Genomic DNA, 24,111 nt, shown 5'->3' on the forward strand with positions numbered 1-24,111 from the left:
GGGTTCTGGGGGGGAGTTTGGGGGCGGGGGGGGGGTTGGGGTCAGGCTCTGGGAGGGAGTTTGGGTGTGGGAGGTGGGGAGGGGTGTGGGCTCTGGGAGAGAGTTTGGGTGCGGGGGGGTTCGGGGTCAGGCTCTGGGAGGGAGTTTGGGTGCGGGGGGGGGAGGGGTGCGGGCTCTGGGAGGGAATTTGGGTGCAGGGCTCTAGGCTGGGGCAGGGGGTTGGGGTACAGGAGAAGGTCAGGGGGTCGACACTTACCTCGGGTGGCTCCTGAAAGCAACCCACACACCCTTTGGCAGCAGCTGCTTGGGGGGGGGGGGGGGGGCAGGGGTTCTCCGCTTGCTGCTGCCCACAGGCACCGCCCCCACAGCTCCTATTGGCTGCAGTTCCTGGCCAATGGGAGCTGTGGAGTCGGTGCTCAGGACGGGGGCAGTGTGTGGAGACCCCCTCCCCAGGGCCGCAGGGACTTTCCGGACGCTTCCCGGAGCGGTGCTGAGCGAGGGCGGGCAGGAAGGTCAGTTGTCCCCTCTGCCCCCCCCCCGTCGGCTGGCCTGTCCTACACCCAGGGGCACTGGAGGTTGCACAGGCTGGTAGGCCCAGGAACCTGGAGTGGCTTCTAATTCAGCAGCCACCTGTACCCTGATCTGCTCGCTGTTCATCGAATTCCCAAGTGTCCCCTGCCGGTCTCAAAGGGGAACATCCCCTGGGCTCGTGGCTTTGCAGGAGCTCGCCTGTGTGTTCCTTAGTCCCTGTTGTCAGCAGCTCACCCTGTGGCTGCCAAAACACCAAACCGGCTCCAAACACCAGAACTGTCCTGCCTGAAAAGGCGGCTGCGACTGGTGCACGTGGGCCTGCTGGAGACGAGGGAATTCGGTCGCACGAGGGACTGGCTTAGCTAATTTGGGGGAGGTTCTGGGGGTGACCAATGCCGCTGGGCACGTTTCAGTTGCTCTGGTTAAATCTCGCTGTAAGGTTTCTAAACCCCTTCTCCAGCAGTCACGCGAGCTCCCGGAGCAGGAGGGGAAGGCGACTGAAATCCCGTCTGGCGGATTTTAATTAAAGGGCTCGTTTAAATCTCAAACCCTCCTGTTCTTCCTCTGCTCCTAGCAAAGGCAGAGAACCAAACCCTGCAGCCGGCACCTCCCGATGCAGTGAGGCAGATCTGTTACGCGGTTCCCATGGAAATGAGGTAAGCCCCAGTGCCAGGGACCCCGACCTGCCAGCATCACCGGCTCTGGGATAACGACGCTGTGACGTTTAATGCTCCTCACTCTGCCACTCGTTCAGTCCTGGCTGCTTGGCCGAGGTGGCCACGTTCCATCCTGCTGGTAACCTCGTTAGAGGATTTCAGTTCTCTGACCTCCGCCAGGCCAGGCCAGTGCACCAATCCGCTCGCCTCCTCCCCAATAGCTCAAAGGCCATAACTCCGCCCACCCGGATACCTAGCCCCTGATTCCCCCCCACCCCACAACCTGTGCCGCGGCCTCTCCTCCCCCTGCCAGACTCGGTCGTCTCGGAACTCTTAGAACGAATTCATTCCAGCCGCTGCTCTTCGCTTGGCACCTGTCGAATCTGCTGGCGGGTGAAGAGAGACAGAGCCGCTGCTGGAGGCCTGTCAATGAGCATGCAGGGCCTTGGAGAGAAAGGGACGAGAAGCTTTCTGTTGGCTAGATCGCACCCTCTCTCCCACCTTGCGAAGGGCTGCACCACGTGAGAAGCCTTCCCTTTGCTGACTGGCCTCTTAAGCTAGTTTGTTTCCACTCCAGGGGTTCCTTCTTGGCCCTCATGCTGAAAGACTGCTTTAAGGATTTGAACTGGTTGGTGTCCATTGCAAAGCTGCACGGAGAGGCGGGGCTGCTGGTGACGGATGCTCTGCCACAGACCCCGTACTTCTGGGCCATACACCTCACAGAGGTAGGCATGGGGAAAGCCGGGCTGTGAGTCCTTTCACAGGAGCCCCTGTGAGACGGTCGCCTTGTTCTTGGGGTGCGTGTGTCGGACTGTAACACGCGTATTTCTGGGCTAGCCCGTCCTGGGGGTCTATGAGCAGTCTGCGTAATGATTATGTAGGCCCACGAGGAAAAGGCCAAACGTGCAAAGGGAACCGCAGGGAGTTCTGATTTCCGGGGACGGGATGATTGATGCCCTTTCTGAGCACGGTTTCACACTGGGAACTCTGCGCTTTGAATTTACAAGGCTCAAATGTAATGAGGAAAAGGCACCGTGGGATCAAGTTCCAATCCCTCCCCCTGCCCTGTTTGGTTTCTGCTCTGGGGTCTTCGCTCCCAAGCCAGGGACATGCTGAAATCCCGCTGACGCCCCGGGGGGCTAAGCGTGATTTGCTGAATTGCAAAGGGAGTGAGCCAGAGTGGCTGGATGCGGGGGGGGGGAGTGGAGAACCTCGGCTGGCACCAGAGTACAAGTGAGTGGTGGTGGATGTGCAGTCGCGCTGGCAGCCTGGCGTGAGGGGTGGGATTGAGTGGGTGCTGTGCTCTGCTCTTTCCTCGGCAGGAAAGTCACTCGAACATGCACAGGCTGTTCTGCCAGCTGGCGGAAGAGGAATCCAAGCAGCCCTACCTGCCGAAGCAGGCGGTGCAGCGAGGGACCCGGTGCATGGCAGAGTGCATTCTGGGGGACGACGGCGCGGCGTGGAACAGGTTTAGGGAACAAGCTGCATGCTCAGAATGGACCGGCTGGGCGAGAGGCAGCGCTGGGGCCAAAGGGGCAGGGGAGTGGGGGGGACATTCGCTGATATCGGTTCCCCTCGCACTGTGCACGGAGGGCATGTGGCACTTTCCTGGTCTGCAGGTTTCTTAGCGCACCTTCACCACGTGCAGGAGCCTCTGTCCCCATTACCGAGCCGCAGCCGCTCTGTGCCAGCACCGCCTGGCCGCTGCTGAGACCAGGGAATTCCCAGGCAGAGGGGCAGTCGAACTCAGCAAGTGCAATTATCCAAGCTGGGGATTGTCCCATGTTGGGGTGAACCCCCGGCCGCCTTCAAACAAAGCACACGTCGCTCTAGCCAAGCTTTGCGGTTCACCAGCCGCACGGTGTCACCTCGCACTATGCTGGTGAAAGGCGCCCCCTGCTGAGTGCCCAGAACTAGCTCTTCTCACCTGGCTTCTTCCCTGAAAGTCTCTCATGCAGGTATTGACCCGGCCTGCCCTGGCTTCGCTCTCCCGGTCTGAGTTACTGAGATGGCAGGAGATAATATTGCAGTCAAAACTCCATTTTGCTGAGATTTTAAGCTGCACTGTTTAAAAAAAACAAACAAGAATTCCCTAACCCCTGAGGCAGTCAGCTGGCCTCTCTCTCCCTCCTCTTTGCAGGACAAATATTAAACCAGGGGTCGTCAAGCTTTCAGAAGTGGGGTGCCGAGTCTTCATTTATTCACTCTAATTTAAGGTTTCATGTGCCAGTCATACATTTTAACATTTTTAGAAGGTCTCTTTCTGTAAGTCTATAATATAACTAAACTATTGTTGTATGTAAAGTAAATAAGGTTTTTAAAATGTTTTAAGAAGCTTAATTTAAAATTAAATTAAAATGCAGAGCCCCCCGGACCAGTGGCCAGGACCCGGGCAGTGCGAGTGCCACTGAAAATCAGCTTGCATGCCCCCTTCGGCACGCGTGTCATAGGTTACCTCCCCCTGTATTAAACCCTGGTCCTGTAGCTTCTTTCTGGGCTCACGTTCTCTTGTTTGACCCTCACAGGTGCTGGGTCTTGGAGAAAGTGGAAGATCTTGCAGTAGTTCTCTTTGTGGACTTTGGCCGTTCGGCCACTGTCCCTCTGAACTCACTGCGGAAGCTGGATGAAGACGATTTCTGGGACATAAAACCGCTGGCCCAGCCCTTCATGTTCCAAAAAGGTACTAGCATAAGGCCCTGATGTTGCAAAGGGATCCGTTCCCACTGATGCTCTGACTGGATCGCTTTGCACAGCTGGGGCGTTGGGTCCTTTGCAGCCTCCCATGGCAACAGCTGTGGTCTGTAACTGATTTTAAACTTCAGTTTGGTAGAAACAACCTTCTGGTTGTGCAGTGTCACTTGCTGGCCAGGTAGGTGTATTGCATTTGACCAGCTGCAAGGTTAATCTCTTGTCTCTCCATTACACAAAAAAAACAACAGCGGGTCCTGTGGTACCTTTGAGACTAACAGAAGTACTGGGAGCATAAGCTTACGTGGGTAAGAACCTCACTTCTTCAGATGCAAGTAATGGAAATCTCCAGAGGCAGGTATAAATCAGTGTGGAGATAACGAGGTTAGTTCAATCAGGGAGGGTGAGGTGCTCTGCTAGCAGTTGAGGTGTGAACACCAAGGGAGGAGAAACTGCTTCTGTAGTTGGATAGCCATTCACAGTCTTTGTTTAATCCTGATCTGATGGTGTCAAATTTGCAAATGAACTGAAGCTCAGCAGTTTCTCTTTGGACTCTGGTCCTGAAGTTTTTTTGCTGTAAGATGGCTACCTTTACATCTGCTATTGTGTGGCCAGGGAGGTTGAAGTGTTCTCCTACAGGTTTTTGTATATTGCCATTCCTGATATCTGACTTGTGTCCATTTATCCTCTTGCGTAGTGACTGTCCAGTTTGGCCAATGTACATAGCAGAGGGGCATTGCTGGCATATGATGGCATATATAACATTAGTGGACGTGCAGGTGAATGAGCCGGTGATGTTGTAGCTGATCTGGTTAGGTCCAGTGATGGTGTTGCTGGTGTAGATATGTGGGCAGAGTTGGCATCGAGGTTTGTTGCATGGGCTGGTTCCTGAGTTAGAGTTGTTATGGTGCGGTGTGTGGTTGCTGGTGAGAATATGCTTAAGGTTGGTGGGTTGTCTGTGGGCGAGGACTGGCCTGACTCCCAAGGTCTGTGAAAGTGAGGGATCATTGTCCAGGATGGGTTGTAGATCACTGATGATGCGTTGGAGAGGTTTAAGCTGAGGACTGTAGGTGATGGCCAGTGGAGTTCTGTTGGTTTCTTTTTTGGGCCTGTCTTGTAGCAGGAGGCTTCTGGGTACATGTCTGGCTCTGTTGATTTGTTTCTATATTTCCTTGTGTGGGTATCGTAGTTTTGAGAATGCTTGGTGAAGATCTTGTAGGTGTTTGGTCTCTGTCTGAGGGGTTGGAGCAAATGCGGTTGTACCTCAGCGCTTGGCTGTAGACGATGGATCGTGTGGTGTGTCCGGGGTGGAAGCTGGAGGCATGAAGGTAGGCGTAGCGGTCGGTGGGTTTTCGGTATAGGGTGGTGGTAACGTGGCCATCGCTTATTTGTACTGTGGTGTCTAGGAAGTGGACCTCCCATGTAGATTGGTCCAGGCTGAGGTTGATGGTGGGGTGGAAGCTGTTGAGAACACTTCAACCTCCCTGGCCACACAATAGCAGATGTAAAGGTAGCCATCTTACAGCAAAAAAACTTCAGGACCAGAGTCCAAAGAGAAAGTGCTGAGCTCCAGTTCATTTGCACATTTTTACACCATCAGATCAGGATTAAACAAAGACTGTGAATGGCTATCCAACTACAGAAGCAGTTTCTCCTCCCTTGGTGTTCACACCTCAACTACTAGCAGAGCACCTCACCCTCCCTGATTGAACTAACCTCGTTAGCTCCAGACTGATTTATACCTGCCTCTGGAGATTTCCATTACTTGCATCTGAAGAAGTGAGGTTCTTACCCACAAAAGCTTATGCTCCCAATACTTCTGTTAGTCTTAAAGGTGCCACAGGACCCTCTGTTGCTTTTTACAGATTCAGACTAACACGGCTACCCCTCTGATACTAAAAAAACAGTATTTTCAGTATAAATCCCCCAATTCCCAATGTGGAGGTGCAAACCAGGGCTGGAAGAACGCTCTGCAGCTGTAAAAGCACTGTGGCTTTCTCTGCTTTGAATACTTACAGCCCCAGTGGCAAAACATTCACCCGCTTTTCCAGGAACATAGTAGATCTTATCTTACCCTGAAGGTCTTTGATGCCTTTTTCTCCTTTCTCACTCCTGCTGCTGGGTTGCTGCCTAGTGATGACTTATCACAAACTCCCAATTTCCCGTAAAATGTTTGCTGCTCCTCAGAGCAGGTCAGCTCCTAGTGTGGGTTGGGTGTTATGGGAAGCCCACCTTGTACTGGCTTTTCTGGGAATTCTCATTTCCTGCTGGTTTGCATCCCTCGCCCTGCCATCACTAGTTAATGCCTCTGATTAAAATACCACCTCGTTAATGGGATCTGCCACAGCACGCTTGGAAACAGAAGCGCTGGTTTCTATTTGCCTGTCTTTGTATCCTCACAAGGTCCCTGGGATGGGTACCATGTCTGCATTTTACGGGTGGAGAATTAAGTCACAGGGAGCTGGGCCTTAACCCCGGGTCTCCCACCTCCCGGGCCCGCAGCCTATACACAGGACCGACCTGCCAGCTCCCTGTAAACTCTGGAATCTCTTGGCTGTTTAAAGTGCTGAGTTACTATCCTGTGTTCCTCCGTCTGATGCAGGGCAGAACCTGACTGAACCCTCTTTGTCTTTTAGAGATGGTCTCTGCAAGACCCATGATCCGGCAAATCCTGCAAGGGAAGGTGGTTGGCCCGTCTCGCCTGGAGGTAACGTAGCCCTGAGCACTTGGGGTGTGTGAAAGGCTCGTGTGTTGTTTGAGAGGATGCTGTCCTCCAAGATGCACAGGACCATTGGTCCTGTCTGTCATCACATCCCTGGGGTCATATTTCATTGGGCCAGTGTTTAGAGACATTCACACCCAATGTACATACCCACGCCAGCTTTCTGGTGTGTGTACAGCAGTGACCAGTTCCCCTGGGGCTCCTTCCCACACCTCTGTGAGATCTTTACCCATCCTACACCAGCTTCCCTGGAACGGGAGGGGGAGGGAGAGGGAGGCAGGCCTCTGGCAGCTTTGTAGAGGGATTTGGAAATGGTGGGAGAGACCGGCTAACTCTGCCCCACTTGCCTTGTGCCAGCCTCACATCCTGACATTCACCTTCTGCGCCGAGGAGGAAGAGGAAGCTGGGGACCCTCAGGAGCTCTGAGCTGAAGTCCCCTGCCTCTAGCTGCCCAAAGCAGGAGGGGGCAGAGAACTGCTGGACCTTGGAAAAGTCGTCTTCAACCTGAACCAGCCTTATTAACTAGCTGCAGTGGTGTGATTGGGGGGAGGGGGCATCTCTTATTTCTCCAGGTTTAGTGATAGCTAAAAGGGGATATCTCGTTTTGATTTTTTCCTGTAAAATTGTGAGGGAGCTGGTAACTGTCCCTCTGGCACCTAACTATTAAATGGACCCTGGAAAGGCCTGTCCTGGCTTGGCAAGTCCCAATAACGCTGTCTCAGCTAGCAGATGTGTTTACAGGCATGCTGAGGCTAGGTGTGGTTCTGTTCAGAGTGCCTGTCCGCTGCACAAATCACCTCTTTAGACCAGCACATGCCCTGGCAGCTTTAAGAGACAGAAGGAAGGTTGTTCCCTCAGTGCTATAAGGACAAGGCCCTGCAGCCCTTTCTTCAGCAGGACTCGAGCCTTCAGCCACTGGCTTGGGGCAGGCTGTGCCCACAAGCTCCTTTGGGTAAAGGATCGTACAAATCCCCACTTTGTTACTTTGACAGACCATGGACAGGGTCCAAATACTCAGGTTTTAAGAGTGACTGAACTGCTAAGGGCAGAGGTTGGTTTGTTTTTGAAGGGGGAAGAAACAAACAGGGAGGGCTCTGGATAACTCAGGTCTGCCCCTCGTGCCTGGTTTGGGGGCTTGGTTGCTAAGTGGCTCAGAGGAAAGTTGGTCTGGTCCTTTGGGTGAAAGAATGAAGCTAGCTCAAGAAGCTTGTTTAAAGTAAAAGGGCCTCAGGTTCCCACCTGGCCCCAGGTTTAGATCAGAAGTTGTCAAGCTTAATTTCACCAGTGAAAGTCAGTGGGCAGGGCTGGCAGTTGTGAAACCAGAGATTCTCCCCCAGTAGCCTCCCAGGATGGTGAACCTGACTAGTAGAATCCCTTTTTCTGAAAGGCAAAAGAAAGCTGTATAACCCCTGCATGAGGCTGGCACAAATGCTATCCTGGATGGCTGTGAACTCTGCTTTGCAGCTGGGTAGAACATTTCAGTGAGGTGCTCTAGCCAGTTATCTACTGAGTTTAAAGCTCTAATCCCAGGGGAAATCTTATTTTGGCTAGGGCTTGAGGGAAATGCACTCAGTATCTCTAGTATGAAGTGGCTTGGCAGCATTATCCAGTGTGTGGTTGATGGCACATCACTGCCCTGCAGTCTTACCTCTGTGATCCTTCAGCTGAGTATTTTACCATTGTTCAAAGGGGGGAGAGGAACTCTCCTAACATTAGTAAGGAAAACACCATGGACCCTCGTGAGTGACACTCTCCTTTTATTTAGTGAACAGAACTGGCCTACAAGCAGGCAGTGAGACAGTCCATGTAATTCCAGAGCCCTGATGCACAGTTGACAGTGAAAAGTAGAAGGGCTGCTGGGTAAGAGAATGGGCATCTTCTGAGTGCCTTTGAGGTCTAGTAGCTTCTATTTGAGTAAGTTCAGACTGACAGTCTGGCTTTATGGCATGAGTGGTGCAGCCACATGCTGACAGGCCCGGACGAGCGCAGCTCTGACATGCCAAGTTTAAGGGATGGAAGATGGGAACAGGAAGTGAACAAGGGGATGAGCAGGGAGTATTCTGTCCAACACTGTCCCTCAGGAGAGCAGCAGGGGACAGTTTACCCCATGGGTACCACATTGGATGTGACCTGTGGGCCATCTACCACAGTTAGCTGCCAGCAGCAGCTACGCAGGAACCTCACAGGAGGCAGATGTGGGATGATCTGCCTGCCCTGAGGTGCTGGTCTCATGGCCCATAGCCAGAGGGTTCACAGCATGGTGCCCAGCTGTACTCAGCAGTTCCAGAGGGCTGAGTTCACGTAGTTAACTGCCAGCAAAGGTAAAACGGGCAGAGTCATATACCTCTTCGGAAACTGAGTCAGAGGCAACAGGACAGAGCCCAGCTGCCATGCTCAGTTCATCAGCACCCCCAGGATTTGGGGGGGGGGGGGGGCTATAAACAGGGTTGCCTTTTCAGCCCATCCTCCACTCACCCAGTAACTCTGCCTCACTAATTTAGGAGGTAGAGCTGGTCTGTTACCGCTATAGGGAGTGCAGAACAACTGGCCCAGCTGTTAGCCAGGTTAGTGGGAACTTGTGTCTCCCTGCATGAGAAGTGCTTTGCTCACCCGTGTCTTACTGAGCAGCAGCCCTGGCAGAGACAAAACGAGAACAGGTTAGAGAGTTGGGCAACATCTCACAGGCGAGCAAGTGTGGTGCTTCTGACAGCCCCTCCTCCCCCAGAGCACATACAAACCACTCACCCACAGCAGGGTGAGCACATACTTTAGCCTCTGTTCTCCAGAAGTGAGAAACTTTGTGGTTTCTTGAAGGAAAATCTGTTCTTGATTTAGCAGATTAGCAAGCGAACCACCTCTCTCAGCATGGAAGTCAGGGCTCCTGGGGGGATTTCAGAAGGGTTGATCTCACACAGATTTTGGCCATCCACAAGCATGGGCAGTTGAGGAAAGACATACTTCCCCCACCACACACAGCTGGCCAGGGGCCACGCCGAAGACAGTTTGCCTGGGGGCTCAGAGCAGTATGTTGCGGCCGCAGCGTAGAACTCAGCTCAGCAGTGACTTGAGAAAAAAAAGAGAGTCAGACCAGCATCTTCAAATTAACAAACTGTAATTTTTCTCCAAAGATACATTTTCCATACACATCCATCATACACTGTAACCAAAAAAAGCAGTGTACATGAAATAAGAAAATAAATTAAATCCGTAGCATAGGTGAGGAGGATGCTCTAGACTGGAGCGGAGTCGAAAGTTTCCAGCGATACAAGAGGCTCAAGAGTTGTTTTAATAAGGACGCCTGCTCGCGAGGGTCCAGCAAGAGTTTCACGTCAGTCCAACTGCTTACACAGTTTTTCCCATCGAGTTTACAACAGCCGTTACTGTCCTGCAAACAGGCAGAGCTATCATCCCCGGAGGGAGCCACAGGGGCATTTTATGGGCCAAGTAGAGCATTCAGAAGTAACCAGTTGGTCCTGCAGAGCCCAGCCAACTGTCAATGCTAGCCGTCTTCCTTGGGTGGTGTGTACCAGCCTGAAACAAGAGCAAAGACTCCATGGGAGGGACAAGTCTCAGACTCCCCAGAACAGTCCCACCAGACTCCTTCCATGTGACAAGTGCCTCACATGTGAGACCCTGCAGCTCTGTGATGGCAGACGGGGGGGAGACTCTCTCCTCCCCCGTCCCAGCCTTGACTGTAGGTTCTGCCCATACTACAGCTTCCTGAAGCTCTGCAAGGGGTGCACGCTGCACACACAGGCAGGAAAATACTCTCCGTCTCTAGCAGGTTAACGCTTCACATGCAATATCTGGTCTAGCTCTGCCGGGCCACAAGCCGCCCAGGACAGCCAGGCCAAGCATCACCCAGCCACTGCTTTGCTAGCAGAGGTGGTTTTAGCTTGGAGTGTTACACGGTTTAATTAGCTGGGTACCAGCACCGACAGGACAAATTTAACCCACCCCGTAACGTGCCCGGTGCACCTGAATTTGGGACGCCAAGGAGGAAGAGACAGCTAGTTTCAGCAAACAGGAGAGACCCGTGTAGGTAGTAACTCATCTCGGTCTCAGGCCAAGTAAGGCATTACACATTCAGCTCCCTGGAGCTGCTGCACTCCTTCAGAGACCAGCTGGGTTTGCTCTACACAGTCCTGCTGCGCCCCACTGCTAGCGTCCGTGTGGCTAAGATGGGTAAATCCTTATGGAATCAGACTTCGTGAAGCCAGGCACAGGGACGTTTGAACAGGGCCAGACGTCCTGCTGAGCAGCTACACCATCTCCCCTGCACGGCCCTTACATGCGGTCTCTGCAGTGAGCTAAGGGTCCTTCCCACAGGGCAAGAGGCGGCTTTTGCAGCGAGGTCCAAGCAGGAGCTGGGGACACTGGCTGCAGCCCACTCGGTCACTCTGCTCTCCAGCAGTGATTCCGAGGTGAGCACAGCCAGGTTCAACATGCTGCCCCCTGCAGGAGCCCCATGGTAAGGGAGGACAGACCCCCCCCACACCCCCACCCCGGAGGCCTTACCATTCTTCTCATGGATCTGAACCAGGGACTTGTAGGACTGCTGTGCTCGCGTCAGGCTGTACTGATTCTGCAAGGGGAAGCCAGAGGGACAGTCAGGTCCGTGCACTACACAACGGGTATCAGTTAAACCAGCTGCACCAGGCCCGCACCATGGCGTGTCCCACCCCAAGTCACTTCACACCCATTTCTGGGACCAGCACCTAAGGCTGCAGACGCTCAGAGCTGCTGGTGACTGATCCTATCTGCACAGGGTCGCCAGCCCCCACTCTAGAGCTGTACCGAGAATGCAGCGCATCACCCCAAGCCCTGTCAGCTTTTCTGAGGGTGCTGAGACGCAGGTGGGTGGCATGACAGCACAGGGGCCTCGCGCTGGGATTACTGGCTCCGTCCCGCAGCCCCGGACAAAGCACACTGCTGGCATTTCTGATTCATCACATCAGCCAAGGAAACGGCAGCTCAAGTATTTAAGGCACCTGGGAATCTTGGCTTTAAACTGCATCCACAGAGTAGAGGATGCTGAAACACTGCAAAGGTCTCAAACACTCCCTTCTCCCCTGCTGCTCCAGACCAGGGCCTTACTTTATTGGCTCCAAACTGCACCCTCGCTTTCCCTTTCACCAGCGTGGCACTGATCTGCATGATCACTGATTCAATAGAATAGGCACTGCTCCAGCCCTGCAAAACAAGGGGAAACAGTGAGACTGGCGGGAACCTGCCCTCCCGGTGACCAGACAGCAGCCAGGCCTGTCCTGACGGGCAGGAGCTGGCTTCTCTCAGCTGGGCTCTGCTGAGGGGTCCATCCAGCAATGCTGGGGTACGGCTATTCAAGGATCAGCAGCCTGCCCCCCCCCCACCCCTCGGGCTGCACCAGTGTGTGTCAATCTCTGCAGGCTGCTCACCCCTTGTTCAGAGGGGGACATGTTCATTACCCTCCAGCCTGGGCTAGAAAAGTGAAACGAACAGGAGCAGTGCGAGCCCTAGAGAACTGGGGTGCGTTCTCTGAGGCTGATGGAACACTAACTCAAAGCGGGGGGGAGAAGAGGAGAGATTTGCTTTGCTTAAGACTGCGGTGAAAGTTTCAACACCTCGCAATCTTCAAGCCCTCCCTGCCTGAAGAACACTGCACTGGGCTATGGTGGATTCCCCTGCAGCTTGGCACTGTGTCGCCCACCAACTGAACGTTTTGCCATATCCTGGAAGCAAATGTTTTCTCCCTCCCCCAAAATAAAGGCAGCAGCACTGTACAAAACAGGGAAGCCCCGTAACGCCAGGCACTCGAGGAGTCCGAGCTGTGCATGAACGTTAACGCTAGCGGCAGGATTTTCAGACCCCAGCAGGGCTCCCAGCACCAGTGCCACTCACATGCCTTAAGTAACAGGTGCCCAGGCCACACGCTGGCCACCTTTGAGCGCACAGGCCTTCCCACAATGCAGCCGCCGACACTCACCTGCTTTGTAAGCAGCTCCATGCAGATGGCACCTCCCCCCAGAACGTACCTTGGGAGGGAAGAGGACAATCATACCAATCTCCTGCAGCAATGCCTAGTCCCTCCCCCTACAGCCTGAGGTAACTAGTCATTGCTCCCCGTCCAAGGGAGATCGCAGTTCTACGGAAACACCAGTGAGCTGCTATAAAGACAGCAGCTGAGCAGGTCTCCGTCCCCTTCCACCTCCATCCCCTCCAGTCACACCCCCATGCCAGGGCCCTGCTCTCCCCCAGGAAAGGCCACAGTCACCTTCCCCTCTCTTGCACCTACACCACACCGGTGAGATGACCACTGACCTAGTGGAGTCAGAGCGTCACCTCACTCTTGGCAGACCCCGAGAGGGGACTTGGACCAAAGAGATATGGAGATGATCCATCCCCACCCGCCCCCAGCCAAGCCCAGAGGAACCACCATTCTCTGCAGAGACCTAACCGCGCCCCTGCGGCAGCTCCCTAGGTACGGGACAAGGGACTGCCGCGGCCAAAGCACTTGGTGACGAGCGCACTGATTTGAACAGTCACTTACCCCCCCGAGAGCACAGGGGACACAACCCTTACGAACGGTGGGTCGAAAGGAAAGTTATCCTGCAAGGAGAGAGACACAGGGCTGTTGAGAACCACAGTGGGAGCTCCAGCAGGGCAGAGGGGCGTGGGAAGGGACCGGGGGCTGCAGGCCTTACTTTAAAGGAGAAGTTTAGGAGGATGAAGTCCATCCCTTCTTTCTCTTTGAGGATCTGGAGATCGTTGTGCAAAGCGCTATCCTCGTCAACCCTGCAAGGGAAGAGCCCGTGGGGTCAGAGCCCAGGGCAGGCAGCACTCTGCACTGCCCACAGGAGCCCAGGGCAATCGCACCTGGCTGACCCCAAGCCTTCTGACTGGAACACAAACACTAAGGGATTCAAGTTCGCAACCCAGCCCCTCGCTCCCCAGGCAAGAGCAGGATCATGCACCAGGGGAGGAGAGGGAAGGCCCCCCCGCATGAGCATGGCGTGAGAGCCCACAGCTTCCAAGGGAAGCATGCCTGGCCCTAGGCAAGGAGTGGCTGCATGGGGGGGGGGGGGGGGGGCGCACCCATGCCAAAGCTCCAGAAACAGCAAATAGCTCCAAAGCTCCCTCGAAGCACAGGGGAAACCGAGGCACAGACTGGGCAGGGCATGCGAGTCTCTGGCAGAGTCTGGCGCACAGCTCAGGTCTGCCAAGCATCACCTCCTGCTCTAGTCACTAGCTCCCACCTCCTCTCCCCGTACACACACGCTCTAGGTAGCGGGGCCCAGCCACCCCAAGCCCTGCCAACAGACCTCCTGAGCCAGGCCACCTACTTCAGGAGTTTGACGTTCCAATCGTACAGGCTGTCGCTCACTAGTTCAACTGCATAGTTTCCTGCAGAGCAGAGAAAGGACACGTCAGCACCACCAGAGACAGCAGCTGCCGTTCAGACAAGGATCTGAGCAGCGGCCCTCTGGATCCAAGTCACCTTGGGACAAGGCATGAGCGCAACCTGGCAGGGATCCGCACTGCGCAGGGAGCGCCCTTGTCTCGGCAGGCCGTCCCCACGGGCACCGGCAACTGACTGCCCCTCCCCAGAGTCTTGGGGCTTCGGGGCGAGGGACAGTCATTCCCCTACCGCCACCAGTGCACACAGCGAAAGGGCCATCACACCAGCTAGAGACTTCAGGGAAGCAAGTACCAACTCAGAGGCCCTCCCTCTCAGCACAAGCTCCTCGTTCCCCTCTAACACAGACAGTATTCTCACTGGTCCAGCTCCAGCGCCTCTGAACCCCCAACACGGCTCTGGGGAGCCCGTTCCATTAGGACATAGGGAAGGGAAGTGGCCTGCTTAACAGACCAGCTCTCCCTGGCCATTAGGTACAGGTTGGCATGACCATGACACAAGCAATCAGATTAAGGCAGGTCCCCCCAGCACTCAGGTCAGAGCTAGTCACCACTTACCGCCCTTGAAACTTGGTGATCGGTAAATATCCCTGAGCTCCTTCATTAGCCGGTCAGTGGCCTGTACAGAGCCAGACACTGCGCCCTGCGAGGGGGTCGGGAAGAGGGACGGGGAGGCAATCACATTGTTACACTGGTCTCGCTACAGTCATTACTACCGGTGCCAAGGCCTGAGCCAGAACTCCTACCCTGGGAGATTTGGCCCAGGTGGATTAGTGCCATACGCTGCAGCCCCCTCCTCCGCACTGCAGATCTCCAGTCTTCCAGGGAGCAGCCACCCCTGCACCAGGCATTCAGATCCTCTGGGTTAGGAGGCAGGCGGAGAGCCTCAGAGGAGCTCAGTGAAGACAAGCCCAGCAAGGGGAAGGAGAAGCGGCTGCACTTGATTCCAGCAGCATTAGAGGGAAGCGAACCAGATTCCTTTGGATAAGCCACCCAAGCTCAGTGGTCTTCACTTGGACTCCGGATTCTCCCTGCATCCTTCGCTGGAGACAGCACGTTTGCTACAGAGCTACTGGGCATGTGTAGCCGTGCAGACGACAAGCGTCGTGAGCAACTGCAGATCCCTCCATGGAAACCGGAGTCACCCGAGGATCTCTGTGCAATAAGGAGCTAGAACATTGCAGCAGACGGGGACTGGCATGGGCTAGGGCACTGCTCTTCCAAGCGGTGCAGCAGCTCCACGGGGTATCCCTTGGCCCCCTCTGCTCCCCAGCCCCTCCCCCCTCCTAGTGACACGTACATTTAAGTAATCTTGCCTCTGGTTCTGTTTGATTTTCTCTAAAATGGCCAGGTTTTCCTTCCCGATGCCGTCGTCCTCTGTCTTCTTCCCGTCGACTGGCTCCTCCTCTTTCATCTCGTAGTGATCCAAGTCCTCGGTGTCCTGGGCAGGAGAAGAAAGATCTCACACCAGACACCCAGCTCCACTCCTCACTGATCCGAGCACCTGCAGTGCAGGGCCGGCTCTCAGGGGCACTCCAGGCTCCCAGGCTCCCTCAGTGGAAATTCTCAGCAACTCCTTTCCCAACACGGGCAGAGCAGTCACAAGATCCTGCTAGGCCTGTGGTGTCGGCAGCCAGCGTGGGGCAGAGCGAAGTCAGGTCTGAGCTCTGGGATGGGAAATTCCAATACCCGAGTCCAGCGCACTCCTCTGGAGATCAGGAAACTGCCTGGAATGGCCCCCAGCCCATCCTGCAATGCTCTGCCTCCAGGGCAAGTGGGTAAAGAGCAGCCAGGAGCTGCAAACTCCACTGCCCTGAAGCCACCCAGCTGCGTGACACCCGGGCACTGCTCCAGCTCCGAGCTGGCGCTGCACTCAGGCAAGCACGAGTAAAGACGGGTCTTTGCCTCTAGTGCATGCCCGAGGATCCCAGAGCGGACGCAGTCTGTCCCTGGAGTGCACACGCAAACTCACCCTCTGATTTCAACAAAGGGACGCCGAGAAATTCTCATCTCCAGAGTAAGAGAAATACTGAGGCTCTGTAGCCGCTGTCGCTCCCCCAGCCCCAGCCCACCCCCCCCAGGGAACTGGCTGCAGCTTGTTCAAAGGTGAAATCCCACATCCAGTCATTACTAGCCTCCGTGGCTCTGCTGCCACATGAGAATCTGTGTATCCATCAACCAGCCACCCTGCGTCTTCCCCTCCCAACTCTGTCCCTGCTCCCTTGCTCCATCAGGGGACCCCCCTGGGCGGTGGCTGCAGATTTCTGAAAGAGGAAACCCAGACCCAAAGTTAAGCAGGTTTCTGAGCGGACCCCAGGTGAACTCCCCCAGCTCGTCAATCTGCTCCCCTCGGGCATGTTTCCTCTCCATGTTTAAAGTGGACACATACAGCTCCTTGTTTACCGGCTGCTCCGCTGCCAAGTCCAGCTCTTCTTAGAATTAGCCACTATCCCCTTGTGTACATCTCCCAACATGCCTCACCGAACTGCAAGGTTCGGTAGCTCTGCTGAGCCTTTGCTCGTGAAGGGGGAAAGCAAACGGAGCTGTCTCAATACGTGGAGACGACCGCTCTGGTCACCAAGAGCGTGGAAGGGACCTAGGGCAGATTCCCAGGGCCTTTGTGTATGTGAAACCCAGCGCCGCTCAGGGCCCTTTTCTCTGGAAGTTGTACCATATTTCAGGGTACTTTTGGAGGGGCTTTCAGATCACCCCCAGCTCTGAAGCCCCCTTCCCGCCCTCCGCAGTCAGCTGGCCAGAGAAGGTTGTTGAGTGGGACATGAAACACTATCCACAGAGCCCAAGCATGCTGGCTCCTCAGCCCCCACGGAGCATGGTCAGAAGCCCCATTCCCCAGCGCCTGCGTTACACCCAGTGCATCCGCAGACCGCGCTTGCGCTGAGGCACTGATGGCTCTCGTCACTCAGGAGAGATGCTGTGTCCCTCACACAAAGCTAAGTGCCGACTCCACCAACCCCTGGCTAGGTGCAGAACCCCGATGGAGTTGCGAGGGAGCACCTTGCTGTCGCCGCTCTCCAGGGCACCTGTTGCTATTCCGGAGAAACCATGCGTTTTGGGAAGGGCTTTGCCTAGGAAACCCCTCCAAACAGGATTAACCTGCACAGCACCCTAGGGTGATCCTGGCCACGGCACATTGATGGAAGCCCCGGGGCCCAGGATAGGGGTCAGAGTTTGGTCCCAAGACGCAGCTGGACTAGTCTTATCACTAGGACCACGGGAAAGGATTTTTTCATTGCATTTTATCCATTTCCACCCACTCTTCCCCTGGGGTCTGGTCCTGCCCCAGGGGCTCAGAGAGTGAGCCTGACCTGCACTCGCCCGACCGTGGTGATTCCTGTCCCACAGGGCTGGGCCCAGTTCCCCACTCCAGGCACAAGGGTCACAGCATCACTTCAGTTTGGCCCCAGATGACGACAGTGGGAGGAGGGGTGACAGCGGTGGCCAGGCCAGATTTGAGAGCGACGTTGTGACGGGGTCACAGCACCACTCACTCAAATTTGGCCCAGCTACCCCGCATTGTCACAATAGGAGGACGGCGGGGCCAAACCTGAGTTGCACTGCAACCCTGAACAGCTGCAATGCCTGGAGTGAGGAGATGGGCCCAGCCTTGGGGGATGGAGCCGGAACTGCAGGGTGAGGTTTTTCATTTTATTAGATTATTTCACATTTGTAAAAACCAGGGGACTCTAGTTACCGCTAGTAACCACCCAGTTCTCAAGGGTCCATTCACCACCGACAGGTCCAGCTCAGTGCAGCGTGGGGGAGTGCATACATCGCAGGCAGGCTGGGAAAGTGGGCGCGTTTACACATACTGTATGTGACCTCGCATATCAGGTTAATGCACAACATCCTCTCTCAGGGGACGAGCCTATCCCTGATCCAACAGGGTCTCATCTTCACTAAAATCCCTACACTGCACACCCCCACTAACTGTATAGGGCTGTGACTGCCCCCCAGGTTCTGCTGGAATGGATGTGAAGAGCTGTATGAACCTTGCACACCCATATCCTAGCCAGAGGCATCTTAGGAAACATCACCATGGAGAGTCAGGTTTATTCCATCCCCTTGGAAAGGCCTTGAGTGCACAAACCAACAGCTAAAGCCTACGGGAGTTACAGCAAAGCCTGCGCTGAAATATGGCCGCCTCTCACCTCCTGGCCAAGTCTCTTGCTTGCACACTTCACAAGCCTGCCTAATCCTCTCTCTCCAGGAGTCAGATTTCCATTATGCGATTTCCATGCCAGCAATGGCAACTCAAAACTCCACGCCAAGGAGCTCAAAGAGCTTAGCTGGTAAATTTCAGGCCCTGGAGAACTGCAGTACAAACAGACAAAGCAGCAAGCCAAAGGATCCCATTCCCAGCTCAATCCCTTCCCACCCTCCCGGCAATGGCAAGTCTTGATAACAAGGGCCTCTTATATCAACCAAATGCAGAGGACAGCAGCAGTAGCATTTCCTTAAGGCTTTCAGTAAAGCAGACCCGATGACCCCCTGCCAGGGCTGAGCAAACGTGCTCCGTGACGGATCCCAACCTGGTGGGTATAAGGAGCTGCTCATGCTTTGAATAGAAACAAGCCAGGTTTGAATCTGACAACTGCTGCTCGGGCTAATCTGCCTCAGCTCCTTTCCTGACACACTTCACTGCAGTGCTCTCCCCACTGCCGGATATGGCGTGAACTTCTCCCGCATCCCCCCTGCACTCACCTCTGGCATCTCCTCATCTTCATCCTCCGAGGACACCTCTTCCTGGGTGCTCTACGGGAGCAGGACAGAGACAAGGATCAGAATGGCCCCTGTGGAGTCGCTGTCATTCTGCAGGGAGGAGCTAGCCAGCCGAGTGACCGCTACCCAGACAGTCTGTGCTGACAAGCAGCATCTCCGCTAGGAAGCTGCCAGCAGGCAAAGCTCACCGACAGGGGCCTATGCAATTCTGTACCTCATTGGAATCCCCTACAATGCTTCCAGGGAAGCTTGGATGAGGATTGACACTGAGCATTCATCTGAAAACTAAAGTGAAGCTAGAAACTTTGTACAGGCTGTTCCTTCTAGAATGGCTGCCTCAGAGGTGAAGGGTTAAGTTGGGGGCAGTAATCAGAGAAAGCCCAGTGGGCAACATCTGACACACTGGCATACATATCCAGAGAGGGCAGACAACCAAGTCGGGGCTGTACCAGCACTGCACAGGCAACCTGGCTCACCAAAGCTGGCCAGCACTGCCAAGATAACGTACTCGTCTCAGATAGGGAAGCTAAACGCATCCACCTTCAATTCCACAGACTCCCACCCAGAGACTGGGCGGAAAAGGACCCATGCAGCGCTGCATCTCTGTATGTTACAAGAGGTGCACCAGATGTAGGGCATTGCTGAGCACTAGGCAAGCAGCACTTGGGCGAAAACAGGTACTAGTCCATCTGCCATGCTCCAGGAGAGCAAGCAAAGCCACAACCCTGGAAAACAGACCCCTTTTGGAGGGCACCCCCAGATCTAGCTCCACAGAATCCCCCGACACACACAGTGCCAGCTTGGGCTGGGCACATGGGAGAAGCGGCATTGCAGTACCAAGCTGCACAAAAGCCATCTTCTCAGCAGACTTTTCCCCCAGGCCAAGGTCGGAGCAGCTTGTCTTAGGCCCGTTACCTGTTCTGCTGGCAGAGGCTGGTCCAACATCTCGACATCTGGGTGCTGGGGAAGGTTGTAGAGTTTGCACAGGTCGGAGATTATCCGCTTCAGGTGCTGCAAAAGCTGCCAGGAAGGAGACAGACAAGCAGTGTTAAGCAGCCCCTGGCACCGCCACTCTCTCCACTGCGTGCAACTCAGATACCTAGGGAGTCATGGGAGAAGCTCCTTGCTGAACACAGCTTCTGCTCTGCACCAGGGCAGGCTGCAGCCAGCAACCAAGCCACATCCCACGTAAGGGAAGAGCACTAGCTGGACAAGCCTGAACTGCTCAGCTCCACTCTCCAAACCCCTTTCCAATCACACTGGGCAGAACACTCGAGAACCACAGACAGACGGGACTCGTACTCCTCAAGCTCTCCCCGGCCAGCCCTTCCCCACACCTTGCCACCTCACCAATGTATTTCCTTTCTTGACTTCCACCAGCCTCTCCAGGATAGCTGCCAGGTTTGGATCATCCGACTCCACAGACCAGATTGGGGGAACAGCCGGGTAAGACTCCTAGAGAACAGGGAAAAAGGTGATGTTTGGGCCATTGTTGTTACAGAGTGCACCTCGACCCCACCCAGCCTAGGGTGTCAGAGCGAGTATCCCTCTGACCGGGGCAGCAAGCTGCAGTCCTGTCTCTCCTCCCTCACAAACACACAGCTCAGCAGGGCAGCGTCCAGGCAAATGCACTCCACCCTCCGGATTAATCCCGGATGGAGACAAAACAAACAATAGCTCTGATGACACTAATCTGTGTCAATTCTGTGCTGCTACACTCCTTCCAACCTGCAAGCTCTGCCAGATGGGGAGGCGAGAGAAAGAAAGGTGCAAAGTCTATGTCACTTCACACTACTGCCTACGGAGAGGGCACGAAATCCTACACTCCCATCCTACGCAGACCAATGCCTGTCAGCCCCTTAAGGGCAGGCCCTCTCTGTCCTGCATTCTGCTGATGGCACTTGGTAATGTATCTTCTTTTTAAACAAGCCCTCTGGAAAATCATCCCGAACTCACATCATGGGAATAGGGGCAAGGGAGTGCAGGCTCCAATACCTAGGTACAAGAAATAGGTCTGTGTCAATGAGGCTGCTGCAACACATGGTCCACCAACTCCACAGCCCCCTGCAGCGTGCTAATGTTCTTATTGCACATGCTCAGATGCTCCCTGAAAGGGAACTTGCAGCCTTTGCTTTTTATCCATAACAGAGTCCTGTTAAATCCAGCCCCGGCAGAGCCAGGAGTCTCATGTGCACCAGAAAGATCAAGTCCTTATTTGAGATTTCATTTCAAACACAGCCAAACCAGTGTTTTCAACAACAATTCCTCATTCGGAGCTGCATGCAAACATCCTGGGCAGACACCTTGTGCATGGATGGGGAGCAGAGAGGTTTGCCCTGAACTAAATGTTTGCAGCAGTTACGTGTCCTGAGACACAGGATAATATTGGAAACCCTGCGGGGGCAAAGACATGCACACAGTTCTACCCAGCAGAATTCCCACTGGGACCCCCAGAAGGGAGACAGACCCAAGAATCACCTTGGCCAGTTTCACTTCTGCAACTGTCCGATCACAACAGGCCAACACGATCCTTCTCCTGCAACCTCAGGGGCAATCCAATTCAGAGCCTGCAGCAATACTAGGTAAGCCTGCCGTCAGACCCTGTTTACACACCAGCCCAACTTGCACTCTGCACCAAGGTCTGTGCGTACTGCACTGCAGGCTGCTCTAGACTGCCGTTTACCATTTCAAAGTTATGCCCGGTGACCTTCTGGCTTCGGTGTGTGCAGTGCAATCTTGCTGCCATCCTCCCCATGAAAGCAAAGAGCAGAAGCTCTGAAGCAGGATAAGGATGTTTCACCAGGCACAAGTCTGCCATCATCCAAATTCCTCCCAGTGGACAAGGTCAAAAACAGGGGTGCCACATTCCCCAGCTGTCAGATCTGAATGAGCCCAGGAGGCAAGTGGCATCTGGGGTTCTGAATGATATTCCCAGCACCATAGAGACAATGGTTGGAACAGCTCATCTGTGAGCCCCCTTCACTAACACAGCATAACATGTGAAGTGGGTTACAGCATCTTGAGGCAGCTTTGTGTCATTAGCCACTGGAAATGAACATGCAGTCAGGGGCTGAGGAGCAAACCGCTCATCTCTAGCGCTGTAACCTCACCTCAGACAAGCCCCAGCTTAGCCTGCCCCAGCTGCATACAGCAGCTCCTACAGTGGAATGTCTAAAGGGCAGACACTTCGGGGTCTAATCCAGAAGTTAATCCCACCTGGTCGGAGAGATTTATTCACAGGAACACCATGCACATCTCTCCCTCCATGTGTATTGCCCCTGCTCTAGCGCCTCTCTGCTCAGAAACCCGGCAGCACCTTTTGAGGCAGCGTGTAGGCGTTTGCATTTCAGATCAGCTACCTCCATGTTGAAAAGGGGACTAAGATGGGTCATTTCGTTTTCAATGTAAACACCCAGCCCATTCTTGCTCATCCCAGAGAGTGCTAGGGGAAGAGATTATAACTAGCATTTTAGTGAGGATGAATAGAGCGCTGAAGGTAGGGGCTCCTCTGAGCATTGCTACACAGCCCTTTACCTCCTGGGGTTCCCAGCAAGGAGGAACTGAAGGGCAGGTTGGACTGAACTTTGCCTCTCAAAGGGAACATCTACACTGCAAAAAACCACACCTGTGGCTGCGAATCTCAGAGCCAAGGGCAAGTGACTGGGCTCACCCAACAGGTCTGAACACGAGAACGGCCGGACTGGGTCAGACCAAAGGTCCATCTAGCCCAGTATCCCGTCTACCGACAGTGGCCAATGCCAGGTGCCCCAGGGAGTGAACCTAACAGGCAATGATCAAGTGATCTCTCTCCTGCCATCCATCTCCACCCTCTGACAGACAGAGGCTAGGGACACCATTCCTTACCCGTCCTGGCTAATAGCCATTCATAGACTTAGCCCTCCAGGAGCCGTGTAGCCATTCCCGCCCGGGCTGGAGCCCGCCCGCCGGGCAGGGCGCTGTCCCACAGGGGAAGGGCTCCGCGGCTGTTCCGGGCTCTGGGCTCGGCGCTGCGGGGCGGACACGCCGAGGGCGCCGGGCGCAGAGCCGAGTGCTGGGGCCCGGCGGCGGGAAGGGGGCGCTTGTAACCCCCCGGGCCGGGCCGGGCCGGGCCGTGCTGCGGAGGAGGCGGCGGGCGGCCGGAGCCAGGCCCGGTCCCGGTCCCGCCCCGCCCCATAGACGGGGGGGGGGGGGGGGGGGAGCCCCCCCCCCCGGCCCGCGCGGCCCCGCCCCTCACCGTGATGTTGCAGTGGATGCGGACGGGCCCCGGCGGCGGGCCCCGGCTCCCGGACCCCCCGGCGCGCGCCCCCGGCCCGGGCACGAACTCGCAGCTGATCTCGTCGGGGCAGGCGCTGCCGATGCGGAACCGCTCGTGGCCCCGGTGGAAGATGGACTCGAGCAGCCGCAGCTCCCGCCTCAGGAGCCGCCCGGGGGAGGCCGCGCCGCCCCCGCTCCGCCCGGGCCCCGCCGCCGCCTGCGACCCCGCCGCCTCCTCCGCCCCCGCCCGCTGCATCTTCCCATGGAGGGACCCGGGCCCCGCCGACCCCGCCTCGGCGCCAGGAGCCGGCCCAAGATGGCGGCCGGGACGGGCCCCGCTACCCGGAAGTGTCCCCTCCCCTTCCCACCAGCCAGCGCGCCAGGAGGCGGGTTCTAGTCACCGGAAGTGGCCCCTCCCCTACAGCCCAGCCGCTGGGAGGAGCTGCAGCCGCAGAGGAAATGACGTTTAGCGCCTCAGCCTGGCAGAGGAAGTGACGCCACGATCCAACTCAACGGGGCCGGAAGTGAGCGCTCCAGTATGTGCACCCTGGCCGGAAGTGGCCCCAGCCCTACGCCCTGGTTCACGCGGCGCAGGCGCAGAGGACCCACCAATGGGGGGGGGGTCACTGTGCATTGCCCGGCCCCGGCCGGAGGGGGGCGCTCAGGGCACAGGGTCAAGGGGGGAATACGGGGGGGGCTGCAGCCACGTGACCCCCAGCTGGGCAGGCTCCTGGGGTGTCCCATGGGGGGTGCCCGCCCAGCCCCAAACCAGTCCTGGGACAGCGGGTGGCCGGTGAGGGTAACTCAGGGACCCCCCGGGACACGGGGCAGAGACCCCCAGGCCCGGCAGCCACGGGGCAGAGACCCCCGGGGACTCGGGGCAGAGACCCCCAGGCCCGGCAGCCACGGGGCAGAGACCCCCGGGGACTCGGGGCAGAGACCCCCAGGCCCGGCAGCCACGGGGCAGAGACCCCCGGGGACTCGGGGCAGAGACCCCTGGGCCCGGCAGCCACGGGGCAGAGACCCCCGGGGACACGGGGCAGAGACCCCCCGGGCCCGGCAGCCACGGGGCAGAGACCCCCGGGGACTCGGGGCAGAGACCCCGAGTCCCCGGGGGTCTCTGCC

The 24,111-nt window shown here is 56.0% G+C and overlaps 2 protein-coding genes across 7 annotated transcripts in view; one reads left to right on the forward strand and one right to left on the reverse strand.

The window, feature by feature from the left end:
- LOC117870643 (tudor domain-containing protein 10-like) overlaps nt 1-7,282 on the forward strand; it is an 18,828-nt gene extending 11,546 nt beyond the window's left edge. For all 6 annotated transcript variants that reach the window (XM_034757851.1, XM_034757854.1, XM_034757852.1 and 3 more), the window contains 6 exons: nt 1,106-1,187; nt 1,765-1,912; nt 2,510-2,655; nt 3,713-3,867; nt 6,512-6,582; nt 6,955-7,282. In XM_034757851.1, coding sequence (XP_034613742.1) covers nt 1,106-1,187; nt 1,765-1,912; nt 2,510-2,655; nt 3,713-3,867; nt 6,512-6,582; nt 6,955-7,023 — 671 coding nt within the window. In that variant the 3' untranslated portion in view covers nt 7,024-7,282. The remainder of the gene's footprint in view (nt 1-1,105; nt 1,188-1,764; nt 1,913-2,509; nt 2,656-3,712; nt 3,868-6,511; nt 6,583-6,954) is intronic.
- Nucleotides 7,283-9,692: 2,410 nt separating this feature from the next.
- LOC117870641 (ubiquitin-conjugating enzyme E2 Q1) lies at nt 9,693-23,267 on the reverse strand. Its single transcript, XM_034757848.1, has 13 exons — nt 22,967-23,267; nt 20,083-20,187; nt 19,648-19,752; nt 18,715-18,765; nt 15,293-15,433; nt 14,551-14,635; nt 13,920-13,980; nt 13,281-13,371; nt 13,127-13,185; nt 12,563-12,611; nt 11,695-11,790; nt 11,116-11,182; nt 9,693-10,128 (listed from the first exon to the last, which is right to left on the reverse strand). Exons 1-13 carry the CDS (start codon nt 23,240-23,242, stop codon nt 10,097-10,099), a joined length of 1,218 nt encoding a protein of 405 aa, XP_034613739.1. The 5' UTR covers nt 23,243-23,267; the 3' UTR covers nt 9,693-10,096.
- Between the last annotated feature and the right edge of the window lie 844 nt (nt 23,268-24,111).

The sequence above is a fragment of the Trachemys scripta genome, unplaced genomic scaffold, assembly GCF_013100865.1.
Source record: "Trachemys scripta elegans isolate TJP31775 unplaced genomic scaffold, CAS_Tse_1.0 scaffold_81, whole genome shotgun sequence".
In the NCBI taxonomy this organism is placed as follows: Eukaryota; Metazoa; Chordata; order Testudines; family Emydidae; genus Trachemys; species Trachemys scripta.

Excerpts from the sequence above, each read along its gene's own strand:
- LOC117870641 (XM_034757848.1), bottom strand. The coding sequence starts at position 23,242 with ATGCAGCGGGCGGGGGCGGAGGAGGCGGCGGGGTCGCAGGCGGCGGCG. Across the intron at positions 13,981-14,550 it reads ATCACCAAGTTTCAAGGGCG|GAAACTATGCAGTTGAACTA; the intron begins GTAAGTGGTGAC and ends TCTGCTCTGCAG. Across the intron at positions 11,183-11,694 it reads TGCAGTTTGGAGCCAATAAA|AATCAGTACAGCCTGACGCG; the intron begins GTAAGGCCCTGG and ends TTCCCCTTGCAG.